The sequence below is a fragment of the Phoxinus phoxinus genome (assembly GCF_949152265.1).
Source record: "Phoxinus phoxinus genome assembly, chromosome: 12".
NCBI lineage: Eukaryota > Metazoa > Chordata > Actinopteri > Cypriniformes > Leuciscidae > Phoxinus > Phoxinus phoxinus.
Genome location: NC_136887.1, coordinates 7,921,196 through 7,941,964, shown reverse-complemented (window position 1 = coordinate 7,941,964; position 20,769 = coordinate 7,921,196). Strand labels below are relative to the sequence as shown.

At 41.3% G+C, this 20,769-nt stretch overlaps 1 protein-coding gene across 1 annotated transcript; it reads left to right on the top strand.

Moving 5' to 3' along the window:
• Positions 1–15,856: 15,856 nt before the first annotated feature.
• LOC307008379 (ladderlectin-like) lies at positions 15,857–19,873 on the top strand. Its single transcript, XM_079631131.1, has 6 exons — positions 15,857–15,954; positions 16,065–16,147; positions 17,470–17,599; positions 18,009–18,128; positions 18,997–19,108; positions 19,268–19,873. Exons 2-6 carry the CDS (start codon positions 16,083–16,085, stop codon positions 19,333–19,335), a joined length of 495 nt encoding a protein of 164 aa, XP_079487257.1. The 5' UTR covers positions 15,857–15,954; positions 16,065–16,082; the 3' UTR covers positions 19,336–19,873.
• The last annotated feature ends 896 nt before the right edge of the window (positions 19,874–20,769 follow it).

Sequence of the window (20,769 nt, the reverse complement as noted above, 5' to 3'; positions counted from 1 at the left end):
TCATCTAAGTCAGATAAAGAAAAGAAAGGTGTGTTTGTAACCATATCTCGTACTAATTTAGAATTTGGTCCTCTCTCTTCCACTGTCCAGCACCTAAACTACCATGCTCATTCACATTCCAACAAGCCACTGTTGAGAAGACATCATGACAAGATGCACACATCACCTACATCTCCTTTGCCAATATTGTGGTCTCGCTAACCTCTAACTTCTACACAGCCCAGTCCTTCCGAATCGGAGCAGCCAGAACAGCATCTTCTATCATCCCTTCTCCTATGCTCAAAAGAATGGGACGATGGACATCTGCTTTCCAATGCTACATTCACCCATGAACTAACGACATTTGCAAGCCCAGAAAACCATGAGCCACCACACTTTATAGACTCAACCTCTGTTATGAAAATCGCCGTCGGTGTATGAATGAGTGAGTGAATGGGTGAATGTGAGGCAATGTAAAGCGCTTTGGTGGCCATTGGGTCTGTGAAAGCGCTATATAAATGCAGTCCATTTACCATTTACCATGAACAGAACTCGCGAATCAATCCTAATGTACCACTTACTCAGTTTTTTGGGGGATTGATAACTTTCAGACTTAACCTACGTATTTAAGTAGAGTCTTGCTTCTATAGTTCATCTATTCATGCATGATCAGACTCTGAAGACTAGCTCAGGGAATCGCGTTCCCTTCCCCTTTTGAGGTACGCTGCTGCCTCTGTTGATTTTAAGGGGTTAATCCTGACTCATTGACTTTGAACTACGTTATTGTGTAGGGTGATTTATGCCACACAAATGTATCTCAAACTGTCTAATATGGCAGCTGAGCCTAAGCCTTTCGCCAAATCCAAGAATTGTCAAGAAATTTTATTATTCTCAAAAGTGGTCCTGACTGAAAATACACTGTACTGAAATCTAACTATTTTGAAATTAATTTCATTCATTCATTTAATTTCTGCATTTGGCAGATGCTTTTATCCAAAGCAACTTACACTGCATTTCTAGGTACACATTTTACATTCTTATCAGTTTTTGCTTTCCATGGGAATCGAACCCATGACCTTGGGTTCATGCAAACACCAACGCTCTACTGTTTGAGCAACATTTTTGATGATCTTACAGGATTACTGAAATCTCACAGTCTGTTGCAGGCATAAGACAATAAAACTCAGACAAAGGAACAGAGGGAAGAGGGACAGGGCAAAGATTGTCCCAGACCGGGACTCTTGGGCTGAGATCTTTGTTGGAGAATGGGGAGAAGCCAGAGGAATCAAAACCCTGGCCGGAGCTGGGGAGCAGGTGACCCAGGCTTAGCCAGAGGACTTGAAAACCAGAGCGGAGGCAGTGGAACTGGAGTCCAGGGCAGAGCTGGTGGAAGAGGTGAACGGAGGGCCGTCGGCACAAAAAAAAGTCTAAAGCCCGGGACACACCAAGCGGACAATCGGCCGCTGCGCAAGAAGTGAAAACGGTACAGATAGAAGGCTGTTCTAATGCGTGTTCCTTGGCGAATATTTCAATATTAACATGAGCAGAGTGGAATAAAGAAAGTGTTTAGCAAAATTGATATTCAAAACGGTAAGCACACACTGCTTGCAGCGTCGGTTTCCCTTTTTGAATGACGGATATAGATGAATATATCTGCACAAATAGACCGTTGTCTCATTTGCTTACATTATATTTAAAGGAACACTCCGACTTTTTGGGACTTTAGCCTATTCACCTTATCCCCCAGAGTTAGATAAGTCCATACATACCTTTTTCATCTCCGTGCGTGCTATAAGTCTGTTTGACGCACCCACCGCTAGCCTAGCTTAGCACAAAGACGGGATGTAAATGGTTGCAGCTAGCAGACTAATCCAAATAAGTGACAAAATAACGCAAACATTTTCCTATTTACGTGTCGTGATTTGTATAGTCACAGAGTGTACAAAAAACAAAGTCACATGAGACACAGACATATTTTAACCGTATAAATACTGAGAACTATATTCTCTGAAGGCGAAGCACTGCTACTTGGGCGGAGTGATAACCGCAGCACCTGAGACGCGCCGTGGTGAGGAGCAGAGAGTTCGTTCAGAGCGCGTCTCAGGTGTTGCGGTTATCACTCCGCCCAAGCAGTGCTTCGCCTTCAGAGAATATAGTTCCCAGTATTTATACGGTTAAAATATGTGACTCTCATGTGACTGTTTTTTTGTACACTCTGTGACTATACAAATCACAACATGTAAATAGGAAAATGTTTGCGTTATTTTGTCACTTATTTGGATTAGTATGCTAGCTGCAACCATTTACATCCAGTCTTTGTGCTAAGCTAGGCTAGCGGTGGGTGCGTCAAACAGACTTATAGCACGCACGGAGATGAAAAAGGTATGTATGGACTTATCTAACTCTGGGGGATAAGGTGAATAGGCTAAAGTCCCAAAAAGTCGGAGTGTTCCTTTAATTATACTACAGGGCAGTTAAATGCTTGAATCTGATTGGTTGACGAACGTTCTAAGGTGTACATTATTTTCAGGGAAACGCACGGCTAAAGTAGTTCCAGGCAGGTCTTGACCGCATTACAGTTCCATATCACTTCGCGTAGTTAACTGTAATAACGGAAAATAGGATACAATTCATAACAAGAAAAACCATGCAGCCCCATGCGCTTGATCTGCAATTTTCAATGTTCACAATCAATGGAAACATGCAGTTTAATTTGAATAAATAAAGTATATAGTCCTATATATAATGAATAGAAAATGAAACGTACTCTGTTACTAACGTAACCTCTAGAAGAGGGAACGAGTACTGCGTAATGAAATTACGCAACGGGTAAAGTCATCTTTGCTCGAGATATGAAGCTAAAATTTATCCTTAAATTTGTATATATATTGTCAACTCAGTGCAGCAGCAGGCAGACCTAGAGCAGGCTGACTTGCATGCCCATTGGCTGCCTCGCGGCAACTGCAGCAGCCTACCACCGAGGGCTTCACGCCCTCACGCGTCATAGCTGGCCAAAATGGGAGTGGCTTAGCGTATTTAAGATCGGCTTGGGGCTGCTTTCACTGGTTTTCATCGCCTGAGGCGAAGTGAGCTCGGGGCGCGATCACGGCAGGGAACGCAGTACTCGTTCCCTCTTCTAAAGAGAACCGAGGTTACGTTAGTAACTGAGTACGTTCTCTAACGAGAAGTTCTCTCGTACTGCGTAATGAAATTACGCACCGGGAACCCCTTGTCAACGCCGTGCGCGCAGGGCCGGCCCTGGCCAATTTGCTGCCCTAGGCAAGATTTCACCTGGTGCCCCTGGAATTTTGTTCATAAACTTACACAGAAACAAACTGCACAGCTTTGTCTTGTTTTTCTTTATTTTGAAAATATTTTGGAAACACACACACAACGTAGGCCTATTATAGATACAATATAAATATGTTTAATATTATATTATGTTAGTGCAGAAAAAACTATATTACAGAAACATTGCTGAAGTGGAGGGAAGAGATGTGCTTGATGCTGAATCGCTGGGCGGTGTTGAGATGAAGATGTCTGCAACAGGTGGCCCAGGATTTGCAGGGACGGGGTTCAGATATTTCAAAAGGGCATCTGAAGAGAGAAGAGGAGGATTATATGTGACCATTGGGTGTTACATTTTATTATTAAAAAGCTGATGATAGTGAAACTATAAAAATATGGCAGCACCTAAACCACATTATAGCTTAAACACACAAACAGCAAGAATATTACATCTGGTATTCATGCACAAAATTCTATTCATTGAGCACTTCTCTAGCATACAGTAGTTACATTTTCAAAATTAATTTTGAAAGTGTTTGTTTTCCAGTATATCTGGCATGGCAGCAATGTCCTACTAAGTACACTTTATGATGTTATAACCATGAAACAGAGGAGAAACGTAAATCTTTATTTAAATTGAATTTTAATGTTGCTTTTTTTAATAAATCCATATAATACATATATATAACAACATTTTATGCAGAACTCATTTTAAATAAAGATTTATGTCACTACTTTCTACTCAAGGACCTTGACAGAATTGTAGTGGAGTAAAAAGTACGATATTTGTCTTTCAAATAGTATCGAAGTAGCGAAGTTAAAGTAAAATATCTCCTGAAAAAATAATACATATAACATAAACATTACTAATTTAGCCAATTCAAATAAAAATACCATAAAATACTGCACAAGTTCAACTAACTATGTCGTAAGCTAATTCAAATTAGCGAACGTTACAGGCATCATTGAACTAACTTAATGCAACATAACAGTTAGATAAACTGATCATCATTACCTACCTCTGTCCTTTTCGCGTTTTTCTTCCTCTTCTCTTCTTTTTTTTCATCCCTGGGCACCAGATGGCTTCGGTCTTTTTGACATAATGACAACTTATCAGTGTCAGTGAATTCGGCCATCTGTGTCACTCACAATCACACCATAGACAGTATAGAATCACACACAACGGATGTTTTTTTTGTTTTTCAGCAGGGCGGGGGAGATTGATGCGTCACTCAGTCGGACGTCGCACTCATTTTTTTTAAATAAAAAATTAAAATATATTCATAAAAATTATAATTTGGGCGCCCGGACGCCCCAAGGGGTGGGCGGCGCCCTTAGCATTTGCCTATTCCGCCTATGCCCAGGGCCGGCCCTGCGTGCGCGCCAAGCTTTCACTACATGAATCCCAGGGGGGAACGCCCCGGGGGACACAGATAAGTGAGAAACAGGCGGCCAACATAGTGGGCTCGCACATGTACATAAGAACACCGAAGGGGATACATATAAAGAGCGGCACCGCCGGTCTATACTGAACTCATCGACCCTATAGTGCAGCTCAACCAGCAGTCGAAAGAGACTTTAGACTGAATGTAGTCTAAGCCTGCAGGGAGGGAACTTCCAGGTTTTAAAACCTAACAAATGTAGAGGGGGAGGCCCAGCCTGCCGCCGTACAAATGTCATGAATAGAAATCCCGCTGGACCAAGCCCACGAGGATGCCATGCCTCTGGTGGAATGAGCCCTGACGCCCAGAGGGCATTGCAGGTTTTTAGACGCATAAGCCGCAGCAATAGCGTCCACTATCCATCTGGATAGACTGTGTTTCGAGGCGGCGAGACCCTTGGTGCGCCCACCAAACGAAACAAAAAGCTGCTCCGAGCGCCTGAAGGCGGCGGAGCACGTGATGTAAATTCTCAGCGCTCTGACAGGGCAAAGGAGGTTCGCGTCGACCTCGCTGCCGGATGTAGGCAAAGCTGATAGTGAAATGATCTGCGCTCTGAAGGGGGTGCCCATCAGTTTGGGGACATATCCAGGTCTCGGTTTATGGACGACTTTAGAGTCATTGGGTCCGAACTCGAGACACGCGGCGTTAACAGATAACGCGTGAAAGTCACCCACACGTTTAACTGATGCCAGGGCGATCAGAAATTAGGTTGAGCGCAAGGTGCTTCAGATTCACAGAGTGCAACGGTTCAAAGGGATGTGCTTTCAGGGCCTCCAAGACCAAGGAAAGATCCCAGATAGGAACCGATGGGGGCCATGGGGGATTCATCCTTCTGGCTCCTCTTAAGAAGCGGATGACGAGCTCATTCCTTCCTATTGCCTGGCCGCGCGTCGACTCAGTGAACGCTGCAATGGCCGCAACATATACTTTGAGCGTGGAGGGGGACCTGCCCATGTCCAACAGCTCTTGAAGGAAGCAAAGCACCCCTGAAACCCCACAAGTTTGTGGTTCTAAGCCTTTGTCAGTGCACCATTTAGTAAACACAGACCATTTGGACGCATAGAGCCGCCTAGTAGAGGGATCTCTCCTCACCAGGATCGGACATGAGGCTGAGTCTGACAGCCGCACCAACTCCGAGAACCAAGTCTGGTTCTCCCATCGGGAGGCTATGAGGAGCATCGAATGGCGCGTTTCCCTGATTCTCCTGATTACCTGTGGTAACATTGAGACCGGGGGGAACACATACAACAGGCATCTGGGCCATGTCTGGGCCAGGGCGTCCTCGTTCTTCGAAAAGAACCTTGGCCAGTGGGCGTTGTCTTTAGACGCAAATAGGTCGACTTTCGCCCTGCCTAAAAGGCGCCACAGTAATTGGACTGAATGCGGGTGCAGGGACCATTCCCCCGAGGGAACGTTGTCTCTGGACAGTCTGTCCGGGCCGTCGTTCAGGCGTCCTGGCACATGCACGGCTCTGAGCGAGCGCAATGAGTGCTGAGCCCAAACGAGCAGGCATTCCGCCAGATCGCAGAGGGCTCTGGATCTGACACCGCCCTGGTGGTTCACGTATGACACCACCGACATGTTGTCCGTGCGAACCAGTACGTGGTGTCCCCGCAGAGATGGGAGGAAATTAGTGGTGTCAACAATAATCGATTCGGCGATTCATCGCAATGCGGGATATGCACGATTCAGCATCGATGCGGCAAAGTGCCATAATCGATTATGTCACCGTTTATTTTCTGGCCTTGAGTTGGACAATGAAGTTGTGAAGTTTCAATTACTTCCGTGGGCATAACATCAACAACAATCAATATGGCTGAGGCGGAGGGAGATGACCGCGATAGACGCACCTAAAGCTTGGAAAAGCGGACATCTGGGCACATTTCGGATTCTACGAAGTTAATGGGAAACTAAGTTAGACAAGACGAGACTGAACACAGGAGCGCAGCTTCGCGGCTGAGACACGAATAGACTATTAACAAAGCTTTTACTCTTAAACACAAAAGGCACGTCCATTTGAATAAAAAAATATATTTATTAAACAAACCAGATCAAGAGCAAAAACTAAATAAAGTGCATTACTGAAAAATAAAGCGTAGGCTCAAAACTAATACAAACAGTGGCACTGCGCATTGGGCTACAATAATTTTTCCTCGTCTTCTAAAAAAAAACTTACATTGCCGATGTCTTTGTTGACATGGTAGAAGAGGACTGACTATGAATTAAACGGTCTCTCAATTAAATAAATAATATTCAGCAAACCTTCTAGTAGCCTACTTTCCTCAATCTGTCTCTCTTCTCCGGTGGGTTGGGCTAATCCAAAAGAAGTGAAAACAAGGGGGGTGTTCTGAAGACAGACTGTTACCTGTGAAACAGGGGTGCTCTGAAAACACCCCCATTAGCAACTAGTGCTTTCCACCTGATGACATGAACGCGGCAAAACGAATGAAATGAACGCGGCAAAACTGATGAAATGAACGCGGCAAAACTGATGAAATGAAGAACGCGGCAAAAAAAAAAATCGACCAATTAGAATTTTGGTCAAGCCAGAACGTATCGACCAACAATCGACTGGGAGATTAGAGCCCTAGAAAGCAGTGATTCATGTTTTCTTTTTCAGGTTTGAAAATGCCATATACCCTGTACCATTCAATTTTATTTTGTTTAATGACATTTATGTCAAAGATACAGGAGAGTGATAATACACGCATAGCAGCCAATAAAATCTGTTGTTCAATATATGACTGCTTGTATTGCCTAATGACTGATGAAAAATTTGCCTTGTTGTGTGCAGTAGAATTTTGATGCATCGCAATGCATCGTAGAATCGAATTGAATCGAATCGTTACCTGGTGAATCGTAATCGAATCGAATTGTGAGGGCAGTGCCAATGCACACCCCCCGAGGAAATATTTCAAAGTGTTCTCGACCGCTATCATCTCTAGACAGTTTATGTGGAGGCGCTTCTCCGGGTCTGACCAGAGGCCAAAGACCGGTCTGCCCTCGAAAAGACCGCCCCAACCTAAATTGGATGCGTCCGTCGGAAATAACTTTTCGGTACGAGACAACTCCCATTGTCACTCCCCGCTGTGGGTCGCTGTGAAGATGGCGGAGGCTGAGACGGGCGCTGTGTGGAGCTTCGTGCAGGAGGCTGTTGAGAGCGGCCTGCAGAGGAATTAGAATGCCGTGGAAGGAACAAATTCATGGCCTGTGATGTTTTCTGAACCTCCGAAAAACGGTCCACGATCCCGCTTACCGCTGGGCCGAAGAGGCCAGCGTGAGAGAGCGGGGCGTTGAGGAACACGGCACGTTCAGATTCGCTCATGTCGGCGCGAGGTGCCTCTCCGTAACGGTGAGCGAAGCCATGCATCTTCCTATAGCCTGTACTGCGGACTTAGTGGCGCGGAGGGAAAGGTCCGTCGCGCTGCGCAGGTCCGTGACGACGTCCTGAACCGGGCCCTTCTCGTCCATACGGCGGAGGAGGTCGGCCTGGATGATTTGGAGGACTGCCATCGAGTGCAGGGCGGAAGCAGCCTGTCCAGCGGTGGTGAAGGCGCGGCTGACAAGGGCTGAGGTGGTCCTGCAGGCTTTAGACGCGAAAGCAGACTTTTAGCGCCATTTTGTAGATGGCGGGCAAAGATGCACTGCGACCGCCTCTTCCACTGGGGGAATCCGGCTGTAACCTCTCTCAACGGCCCCGTCCACGTGGGAGAGAGTCGAAGAGGCAGGAGAGCGGAGTCTCATGGAGAATGGAGCGTTCCACGATTTCGAAAGCTCAGCGTGGAGCTCTGGCAGGAAGGGTACTGACCTAGAAGCAGGCGCTTGGTGGCGGCTAGGTAGAAAACACCCGTCGAGCCTGTTAGGCACGGGCGCCTCGGGCCAAGACCATTCAAGGCCTCGTTGTTCGACGGCCATGGTGAGGAGGCGGAGCAATTCCGCGTTCACATTAGACCGGGCCCGGCCAGATTCCTGCGTTGAAGAGGAGGCGGAGCGGAGGGATCCGGACAACTCTTCACTGTCTGACGCCAGGAGAGAACAGCTGTCGTCGATGGCGTCCTCCGCCTCGTCTCCTAGGGCGATGGCAGTGAGGGCCGAAGCCGGCAACTGCGCGTCGGGAAGAGGGGGCGGTGAGGGGGAACGAAGCTCGGAGGGAATTATCCGGCGAGCGTTCGCAAACGGAGGGCTCCGGGGGTCTCTGGGCACGGCGCTTCTTCCGCGGGCCACTGGAGAGAGGCGGAGCGACAGCTTCGGCGTCGAACAGGGCAAGTCAAGCCCGCAGGGTCGACATTGCCCGTTGTTCGCAATAGGTGCAGCCTCCCGCAGAGAGAGCAAGGGCTGCATGGTCACGGCCCAGGCAGAGAGCACAGATCACGTGGCGGTCTCCGTTGCTGAGCGCAGCTCTGCACGAGCCACAGGAAATTCGAGGCATTTTACAACAAACGCCTCGCTCTTTTAGACGCGTGAGTCACAGCGGCGAACTCACGGAGAGAGCTTTTTTAAAAGAAGGATACTGGAGTGTCGCCGGATAGCATAGAAGGCACGGATGGCTGAAGGTGGTGAAGACGGCCGCCTTCCTCAAACGCGTTCCTAGGCTTGCTGGTCGCTGGCTTCTCTCGGAGTCCAGCGATGCGTAGAGCTCGCTGAAGAGATGAAAATCAGTGAAAGCAGCCCCAAGCCGTATTAATAAATAAATAATAAAATTGACGCACATGCTTCTTTCTCTCTCTCTCATAATTGCATTAATAACTGCACAAATAGTAGTATATAGTAACTATATGTTTTATAATTACAAGTTTGTGTAATTTGGGCTTTCTGTAGCCAGTGACATTTCATTATATGTATTTTATTTTCAAAGCAGATGTAATGGCATTGCACATTTTTTGTTTTTATTTGAAGGCTGAAGCTTCATTAATAAACACAACCCCAATTTGCATCATTGGTTTTGAGATGTTACTTGCTGTGAATACCTTGTCTGATAGGCTACAGTATTGTGGCATTATCTGGCATAGTATCAGGACATCCTGGCTAGTGTCTGTCGCGTACGGCTAGAGGCGAATGACCGGATGATGGGCCTATTTGGGAGAAAGTCCAGGGCTGTTTTTTTAGCCCCAGTCCGTCCCTGATTAGTGGGGTTAAGATCCTCTTTAGATTCTTCCACCATTAAAAGATGAAATTATCCAGGAATTTACCACGGAATCCATGAATAAATAGGTTTGTTTAAAGTCTTTGTAAAGGCAATTCAGAGATTTGTTTCTGATGAATCAGATAAATTCAATTCAATTCAAGTTTATTTGTATAGCGCTTTTCACAATACATATTGTTTCAAAGCAGCTTTACAGAAAATGCATTTCAAAAATATACATACAAAAATACAGTTAGTTAATCATAAAATTTAGGGCATAACATATCGCCGGCGTTGGGTAGTCTCTTCACAGGCGTCGAGTCGTCTCATCACAGGCGTTGGGGCATCTGAAGTCTCCATGAGAGGCTGGATACATAACTGGAGCTGACAAACTCTATTTGAGTTAACAAAAAAGGCAGATGGGAAATAATTAGCGTAGCTGCTGTTCATAATATGAATGCATTTGATCTGATTTAACTGTAGTATAAAAGGTATGAGATGCATCATGTGAATGCTTGGCTAAAGAGATGCGTCTTTAATCTAGTTTTAAACTGGGAGAGCGAGTCTGAGCCTCGGACAATATCAGGAAGGCTATTCCAGAGTTTAGGAGCTAAATGTGAAAACGCCCTCCCTCCTTTAGTGGACTTAGTTATCCTAGGTACGACCAGAAGCCTCGAATTTAGCGATCTTAAAGAGCGCGATGGATTATATGGCGATAGAAGATCTCTTAAATACACAGGAGCTAAACCATTTAGGGCTTTATAGGTCAGTAACAATACTTTGTAATTGTTACGGAACTTAATAGGTAACCAGTGTAGAGATGATAAAATTGGCGTTATATGATCATATTTTCTTGACCTAGTAAGAACTCTAGCAGCTGCATTTTGGACTAACTGTAGCTTGTTTACGGAGGATGCAGGACAACCAGCTAATAAAGCATTACAGTAATCTAGTCTCGAGGTCATGAATGCATGAACTAACTTTTCTGCATCAGAAACTGATAGCATATTACGTAGCTTAGCAATGTTTCTAAGGTGGAAAAAGGCTGTTCTTGTGACATTTGAAATAACACCCAGGTCTTTTACTGTAGAGGATAAAGTAACAGGACATCCATCTAGATTAAGGTTGTATTGTAAGAGGTTTTGTGGGCAGTTTTTTGGACCAATCAGTAATACCTCCGTTTTATCTTAATTTAATAGAAGAAAATTACACGTCATCCAATATTTTATATCTTTAACACACTCTGTCATTTTAGATAATTTAGTGTTATCATCTGGTCTTGATGAAATATATAATTGAGTGTCATCAGCATAACAGTGGAAACTTATTCCATGTTTTCTTATAATATTACCAAGTGGCAGCATATAAATTGAGAATAGCAGGGAGCCTAATACAGATCCTTGCGGCACTCCATAATTTACTGACGTTATCTTTGATTTTTCCCCATTTAAATGGACAAAATGGTAACGGTCTGATAGGTACGATCTAAACCAGCTTAATGCCTGTCCCTGAACACCAGTGTAATTTTGAAGTCGATCTAAGAGTATTTTATGATCTATAGTGTCAAACGCAGCACTAAGATCGAGTAAAACTAGTATTGAGATACAGCCTTGGTCAGAAGCTAAAAGTAAATCATTTGTAATTTTAACCAGTGCAGTTTCTGTGCTATGATGTGGCCTGAATCCTGACTGAAATTTTTCATAGATATCGTTTTCTTGCAAGAAAGAGCACAATTGAGCGGACACAACTTTTTCTAGTATTTTAGACATAAATGGAAGATTTGAAATGGGTCTGTAATTTGCTAGGTTATTTGGATCTAATTGTGGTTTCTTAATGAGTGGTTTTATAACTGCCAGCTTGAACGTTTTTGGAACATGTCCTAAAGATAGAGACGAGTTAATGATATTGAGAAGAGGCTCTTCCACTACAGGTAACACTTCTTTCAGTAGTTTAGTGGGTATTGGATCTAATAAACATGTTGTTGGTTTAGATGCAGTGATAAGTTTATTTAGCTCTTCCTGTCCTATAGTTGTAAAGCGCTGTAGTTGTTCTTGAGGGACGATAATTGAGGCTGAATCATAAGACGCTGTCAAAGATTGTACATTTACAATTGTGTTTCTGATGCTTTCTATTTTCTCAGTGAAGAAATTCATGAAATCATTACTATTAAAATGTAACGGAATATTTTGTTCAGGTGATGTCTGTTTATTTGTTAATCTAGCCACAGTGTTAAATAAAAACCTTGGATTGTTTTGGTTATTTTCTATTAGTTTGCGGAGATGCTCAGCCCTTGCCGCTTTTAGAGCCTTTTTATAACGTGACATACTGTCTTTCCACGTGATTCTAAAGACCTCTAAATTTGTTTGTTTCCATTTGCGCTCTAAGTTACGAGTTTCTCTCTTGATAACATGCGTAGCACTGTTGTACCATGGTGCTTTAGTTTTCTCTCTAACCTTTTTTAATCTAATTGGTGCAACAATTTCTAATGTACTAGAGAGAATGGTGCTCATACTGCTAGTCATTTCCTCTAGCTCATCTGTTAGTTTGGGTTCACTGAGAAGCTGAGATAGATCAGGTAAGCTATTCAAGAATCTATCTATAGTGGTTGGAAGGATTGTTCTACCTGGTCGATAACGCGGCGCAACATGACACATTTCAGCCGTACGTAGTATGCAAGTTACCATGTAATGATCAGTGACATCATCACTTTGCGGTATAATATCTATATCGGTTGGATCGGTTCCATATGATATAATTAAATCTAAAGTATGATTAAAGGATTAGTTCACTTTTTAAAAAACTTTTGCTGATAATTTACTCACCCCCATGTCATCTAAGATGTCCATGTCTTTCTTTCTTCAGTCGAAAAGAAATTAAGGTTTTTGATGAAAACATTCTAGGATTTTTCTCCATGCAATGTAATGTATTGGGTACCAAACGGTTCAAGGTCAAAATGACAGTTTTAGTGCAGCTTCAAATGGCTTTAAACGACACCAGACGATACATAAGGGTCTTATCTTGCGAAACGATCGCTCATTTCAAAAATAAATAAAAAAGTTTAAGTTTTATAAGCACAAATGCTCGCCTTGCTCTGTTGTGTAATGCACGTTAGTAACGTCACGTAATACGCAATTACGTTCAAAAGGTCACGGTTGACGTAGCCGGAAGTAACGGTACAGAGTCAGTGTTTACCAATGTGTGGAAGGAGGAACATATACACATATTACTGCACATATCAGCAAAAGTTTTTTAAAAAGTGAACTAATCCTTTAAGACGATGAGTGGGACCACTAACGTTTTGCTTGACCCCAAAGGAGTTTAATAAATCTGTAAACGCAGCCCCTAACGCATCATTTGTGTTATCAACGTGTATGTTGAAATCTCCAACAATTATTGCCTTATCGACATTGACCAACAGATCTGAGAGAAAATCTGCAAACTCTTTTAGGAAATCAGCGTAAGGCCCTGGCGGTCTAAAGAAAAATATGTTTTTCTTTAGATCTAAAGAAAAATATGTCTTGCTTATGTTTTATCAATTAATAAAATGTCATTATCATATTTTAAGAAATCATTTGTTTGGAGGATTAATTAAGGACTGTATTTGCTGGAGCAGGTGGATTTGTATCCGCACTGGTGTGTCGGCAAGAACACATAAGACTCAGAGTTTGTAGTGTACTCTTGATTCAGGTTGAATAGTAACAGTGAGTGGTCTGAAATAGTAAAGAATAACAATAATATTAGAGATATACAGCTAAATCAATAACATTCACACAGGCAATAAACCAGTTAGATTATTAAAGTTATTGCAGTTCTTAGTTAATCCACAAGGTGGCGTTCAAGGGACGCACATGGAGTTAGTTGTTATGTGAGACGCCATTATAGTGTCATTACAGGCAGTAACAGCCGATATAGGAAACAGCACATAACACAATATCACACAAGTATAGGCAAATGACCATATAAATCACCATCCAGAGATATCTCACACTATGAACGTACTTAGGCATTACTTATATCAACATAAAGGGTGAACTTTGGCGCTTAGGCGCTAGCGCGATCTGCCGCGATGGCGAACATAACGAGCTCGTGTTAACTCAATAAAGTACACAAATCTGCTTTACACGCATATATAACATCACAGGATAAAAGTAAACAAACAACTTACATTATTGTCACTAACTCGCTCACATAAGACCACTACTGAAGGAAAGATAAGATATTAATCTTCTGCATCGGAGCATTCATATTTGTTCGTCTCATACTGACTGACTAGGCACTGACTGACGTCATTTATTAAACAACGCTCTGATTGGATGAAACCTTCTTAACATCATTATTATCATGTTGATGTGTTTCTCAATACTATCATTTTGATGTGTTTACTATTAAACACACACACACACACACACACAAAGCCCATAAAGCACATTTTAAAAACTTTTTATATATAAAAATTAAATGTATTATTTATTTGCAACAGTTGCGTTAACAGCAGTAATAATACATTTCTGTCTTAAGAACAGCTGATGGATACCGTGCTGCGTTGTCATGGGAACATGATCCAGGTGAAGATAATGAGGAAGTTACGGCTTCTAAACCGTGGCCGTTTCTCAATATGCGTTCTTGTCTGTACTTGTGTTCTTGTGGACTTGTGAAACGTCATCAGTCGCTGCCCAAGTACTGTCCCAATTCAAAAGTTCACATCTAGCCAAGTCCAGTTCAAATCCCCGGATGTGTTCTTGATCCGCCCCTTTTACCGAGGATGCATGTAGAGGTGACTTGTGCAGACTTGAGACAGACAGGTATCCCAGAATGCATCTTGTCCCACCAGCAAGCGTCAATGGCAGAGGAGAAAACCCGCGTAATATCAAAATACTACTGTTATCGTGTCACGAAATGTAAATCTAAGAGTGTTTCAGTCGAGAATGTAGTTGTTTAAAGGTCAAATCTGTGGTTTATTTATAAAGATAGCGCCTATTTGAAAAATGTATCTGACGTTTTCGGAGTTGTGAGATCCAGGCAATCACCGGGCGCTCAGCGCTCAATAACCCCGACTGGACCAGCTTTTCCTCGGCTAGTGCTTCTGATGTTTGCCGCTGGCTCTGATGTCTCTAGTCTAGCGGTTAAACGTGAGATATTATTTGTCTTGTGTATATCTAACGGGCGATCTTTGGTCTCATTAATCTATAATTTGTTCCATGGCAAATCGTTTTGGCTGAGGGCAAAGTGAAGTTTCATAATTTTATATATTTAGGCTATTTAACTTGAGCTATCTATACTTTATTTATTTTTATTTACTTATACTTTTATACTGGATATCAGATCATTAAAACGGACATTTAACAAAAAGAGTCAGGGTTGTGTAATTTTATTTTAGGCTATATATTTTAAAATATATATAATATTTTTTATATTAATTTTATTATACATTCTCTTCACTGTACATGTATAATAAAATAAAATGACACAACCCCGTCTGTTTTTTAAATGTCAGTTTTAATGTTCAATAATGTTTAATATTTTTTTTAATGAAAGCAAAAAGAAGCAGGGTTGCGTTTTATTTCGTGTTGTTATGCAGTGAAGATAATCAATGTACACGTTGCCTGAACCACATTTGTGTTTAAGATTTTTTTTTTTAAATGAAAAGAGGCAGAGTGTTGTTTTATACCATATTTCGTTTTATTGTTGATTAAATATACATAAAGAGATAACCGTAGCCAGAGCGTGCTGAGTGACGCGATCAAGAACGCCGCTGTCCCATTTGCAGAATAACCGGACTTGCGTCCTCTCGTCCTCGGGAGTTCGTTCTCCTAAGTCGAACTTGGCAAGTCTGAACTACCAAGGACGCAAGTCCGAAGTTTGCGTACTTGGTATTGAGAAACGGCCCGTGCATTTTTAGGTGATATTCAAATGACGATTGTTTTCAGCCGCCACATTTATCCACGTCCGATCACTCGCACGATGATTGGCTGTATTCGATTGTTTCATGAATCACACGTGAACCCTGTCGTAAGATGATTTCTGCGCTCGGATCTAAGTAAAGTAGGCTATAAACGCAGGGATCTTTCTGGAACTTCACATAAACTTCCTCTGAGATTCTAAGGCAACAATCTGAAAAGCAAGGTGAGTTTTTGGAACAGAAACCTACTGAATAACATTTGCTTTGTCTTTGAAATACATCGAGAATCCACAGCATTTGAGGGCAGACATTTAACTTTCTTATTCATTTTTAGGTTCATTTAAGGATCATCATGGCAATGCTGAGAAGTCTTCTGCTTCTTTCTGTTATCTTCTCCATGGGGAATGCAGCCAGGCGGTAACCAAAACATTTAATTGTCAAAACCCTTGCTAGTTTAAATGCATTTTGGGAATGTACAAGATTCCGTTTACTAATATTTGCATGATTAATGAAGGATTTTCAGTGTCAAAGTAGCCTACACAGTTTTTGGCATATAAACACACAAACTTGAGATAAGCTACATGTATATAAAATAAAAAAAACCTTTTTTGCTGTAAACACTAAAAATCCCCATAACATTTATGTAGGCCTACTGGATCCGGGACGTGCAGAGAGTTCCTCAGGGGCAGGGGCTCAAATGTAAAAAGGGGCATATATAGAAGTATATTAAAATAGGAAACCATTATTTTAAATTGTAATATTTTTTTCTGTTTTTTTATTATCAAATAGCCTAAATGCAAGCTTGAAGCGCATAAGACTTAAAAAAAAAATAATGTGTGTGCAAAAATCTAACATTAATAGTCACCATTTTGTGTGTTGTTGTCAGCCTACACTTCACATAATAGGCCTGGGCTTCATTTAACAAACTATTATAGTTTCCTAATGGTATACGGTGTATCAATATAGACTAAATACATTACAAGTGACTTGAATACTTACCATTAATGCTGCTTTTGGTGCTGGTTTTGTGCAGTGCTTTAGTCATTTTAACATCCATTAGTTCAACGACGGAGATTCAGATCGCTTCTATGTAAATTGGTCTGTCCATGAAATTTTCAAACGATTTATTTATAAATGACCGGAAAAAATTACGCTCCACTTCACATTGTCCAATAAAATTAACTTCTTGTGCCAGATGACGATTGGTCGGTGTATTATACATGACAAACAGGCTTCAGTGAATTAAGTAATCTTTTAAAATGTGTTATGTGGATTTGAATCGACACAACCTTTTATTATAAAAAAATGTAACAATTGTTTGGTTTATTTTTTTCCTGCCGTCGAGCCATATACTCACTAAAAAGAGGCTCGAGAGCGATCGGTTCCCGAGCAGACTGTGGGATACGTTTACACAAGTGCATTTTCATTTTAAAACGTCTAACTTTTGCTACGGTTATGCCTGCCGTCCACACACTACTCCGGAGTTTTAGACCCTCGAAAACGGAGACCGTCAGTCAAGACCGAAGCAAGACACACGCACAACTTGACAAGTGACGCAACGCGTTATAGCAACAACTCCTCAGACTGACAGAAACGTAAAAATTAACGTGAATGTAGGCTACTTTCGTTTTGTACACATTGTCATGTTAATTATAAGCAAATGCATTTTGTTTTATTGACCACAATATTATCATTTAATATATGTTTGAGACCGGCACTTTTGATTAATTTTGAAATAGGGCAGGGCCTGCTCGAGCACCCACCCCCACCGGATCCACACTTGATTTAGGATGTCCATATGGATGGACAAGTTTTGGACTCCGGTGCTACAAGTACTTCTCTCAATCGGTTAACTGGATCACAGCAGAGGTAATGTATTAGTTACAACAAAGTTATTTGGACAACACTTTATATTAGGTGTCTTTACATCTAAATAAATAGTTTGGTACAATGTATTTATTGTGTGTTTGTGTGGGACAGGTTTGATGCTATGGTTAGGTTTACGGGTGGGTTAACACTGGGTCAACAGAGTAATCCTAGATCTAATTACACCTCTAGTAATTTCTTGGCTTTTTTTTTTTTTTTTTTTTATGTAGGCTACAGATTAAAGACCCTTAATAAGTGGGAATGTTGCTTTTTTTTAAGTGAAATGCTCTTCTGCAAATAATCAATCAGAGCAGACTTTGTTTGCATATGACTAAAATGTTGTTTAAAGTCATTTATGCTTTCTCCTAAAAAAATATTAGATTTTGAAATGACAAAAAATCTGTCTCTTCAGAGAAACTGTCAAAGTCTTGAGGCGAATCTCGCATCTGTGCATGATCAACAAGAGAATGATTTCCTGCTCAGTCTGTTGCCTTCCACAAGATCTTGGGTTGGTGCTCATGATGGTGAAATAGTAAGTTAAATGGTGCCCTAAATGAACCTATTTGTTTGTCTCAACTGAAATATCTGCTTTAATCAAAGGCAAAGTTTCTAATGAAGATAGTTTGACTTTAAAGATGAACTTCATTAGCTTAAGTCTGACTACAGTAGTGCACTTTTTGGCAGAGGTGGACAAAGTACACAACATCCTTCCTTGAGTGAAAGTACAGATACTACTGGTCAAATATTACTGTTACAAGTAAAAGTTGCAAAGACTTATGTTTACTTAAATTAGTACTTATGTACTTTTACTTAATTATTTGAGTATCAAAAGTAAATGTCAATCCATTGTTTTATTATTGTTGTATGTAATACTTCCAGTACCTTATGCCTCTGAATCTCTGCCTGCCTACCTACCCTCATATCAATATCACATTTATTTCTAGAACACCGTTCCAGTCGTGAGATTGAATGTGAGATTGAATAAGTGCACTCGATAACGTCCACAATGGTTTCGGACACCCAAATGGCTGTTCCCTCAAATAGTGCCCTATTTAAGGTTTTTTGGCTTTAAGTGTTAACCTTACTGTTATCTATAAGCTAGTGTGCTCCAAAACAATGACAAAATTCACATTTAGAAGACAAAATCCAACATTGAAAATGAAAATCCGGTTGCTGTCAGAATCCAACATCAGTTGGTCGTTACTATATAATTTCTACTCCATTTCCTTGACCAGAAATGTAGTGGATAAAAATATATTTATCTTTCAAATGTAGTGACTTTAAAGTAAAATTTTCCAGAGAAAATAATACTCAAGTACAGATACTCAAAGTGTACTCAAGTTATTGTATTTTGTTACTGTCCACCTCTGCTTTTTGGATTCATTCTCTTCACTTATTAGGACGGAGATTGGTTGTGGAGTGATGGAACTGTGTATGGTTATACCAACTGGTGCTCTGGAGAACCGAACAATGCTGGTATTCCTGAGAACTGTTTGGAGATCAACTGGACCTGTGAGTGCACTTTTTTTTTTTTTTAATTTTATTATAATTTGCAATCCTATAATTTCATATCATACGGTAACGTTAAATGAATTGTTTGGATTTCACCAAGTGCCTTCAGTTGAACACTGTAACGATCCGAGTAACTGATTTCTTTATTCCACCCTACAGCGAACCATTGCTGGAACGATGCACCCTGTTCAACCTCAATGGACTATATTTGTGTTTTGGACGCGTGAGATCATATTCTGTCATCCTGCTCCACATTAACTTTGTGCTACATTTACTCTTTCTGATCTTATCTTTACAAAAATGTTATTGTGAAGTCCAATCTCTTCTGAATTTGAATCTCTTCTCAATACTTTTTCTGAAACAGTCCTCAAATGAATAAAAGCATTGAATCAAAGCAAGTGCATTGTGGACAATCAAATAAACGTATATTGCTTAGCAAGGTTTAAGGATTTGGTTAGTAGCTGAATATACTATCATTTGTAATTAAGTTTTTTTTTTTTTTTTTTTCATGTCTGCCACAAACAATGAGACAAAACTAAATTGATAATTTTCATAGTCATATGTAACCCGTGCCTACATGTGCTTGTGTTAACGCGTTCCTATGGCGAGTAACTGATCGTTTTCCCAATAAATAAAAAAATGGGTCATCTTTTTTAAAGTCCACATGAAATCAAAATTATCCATATTTACTTTGTTTGCCTAAATTTATCGTTTTGTGGTGAACAATTCATCCATGCAAGTCAATCCCCACAATTTTTTTTGGCTTCGTAATCTTTAATCAAAATCTGAAAATGCCTCTCCTCTGCATTGGAGGACCTTCCCTGATGACGTAGGTTTGACGGTTTTGGTGTCTGCTTAACATCCGTAACCATGCCCCTCCAACTGACAGTAGACAGGCTGAATGAAACCTACTTTTCTAGATCCAATCAGGTGCTAGTTGGAAAAAAAAGCCACGCCCACTATTTTTCCTCATTTAGTATTCCGTTTCTCTCGGAAATACGTCACAACACTGAGTCAAGTCAAGAATATTTGAATAGCGCTTTTCACAATACAGATTGTACCAAAGCAGCTTCACAGTATTAAATTAAAATAATAATAAAACGTCCATGTTTGGTAATGCTAATCAATAGTATTATTGATTGATTCATTAAATTGAATATCCCCAACTGAGCAAGCCAAAGGCAACAGTGGCAAGGAAATTAAAAACTCCATCAGGTGACCTAATGGTGACCTAAAACTCCATCAGATGACCCAATGGTGACCTAAAACTCCATCAGCTGACCTAATGGTGACCTAAAACTCCATCAGCTGACCTAATGGAGAAAAAAAAAAACTTTGGAGAACCCAGGCTCAGTCGGGGGCCAGTTCTCCTCTGGCGGTTATGAACTAGAGGCCGGATTTAACTGTAAGATTAAAACATTTATATGAATGCCTGGCTGAAGAGATGCGTTTTTAATCTAGTTTTGAACTGGGAGAGCGAGTCTGAGCAACGAACAGTATCAGGAAGGCTATTCCAGAGTTTTGGAGCTAAATGTGAAAATGCTCTCCCTCCTTTGGTGGACTTAGATATCCTAGGTATAACCAAAAGCCTCGAATTTAGCGATCTTAAAGAGCGCGATGGATTATAGGGCGATAGAAGATCCGTTAAATAGACTGGAGCT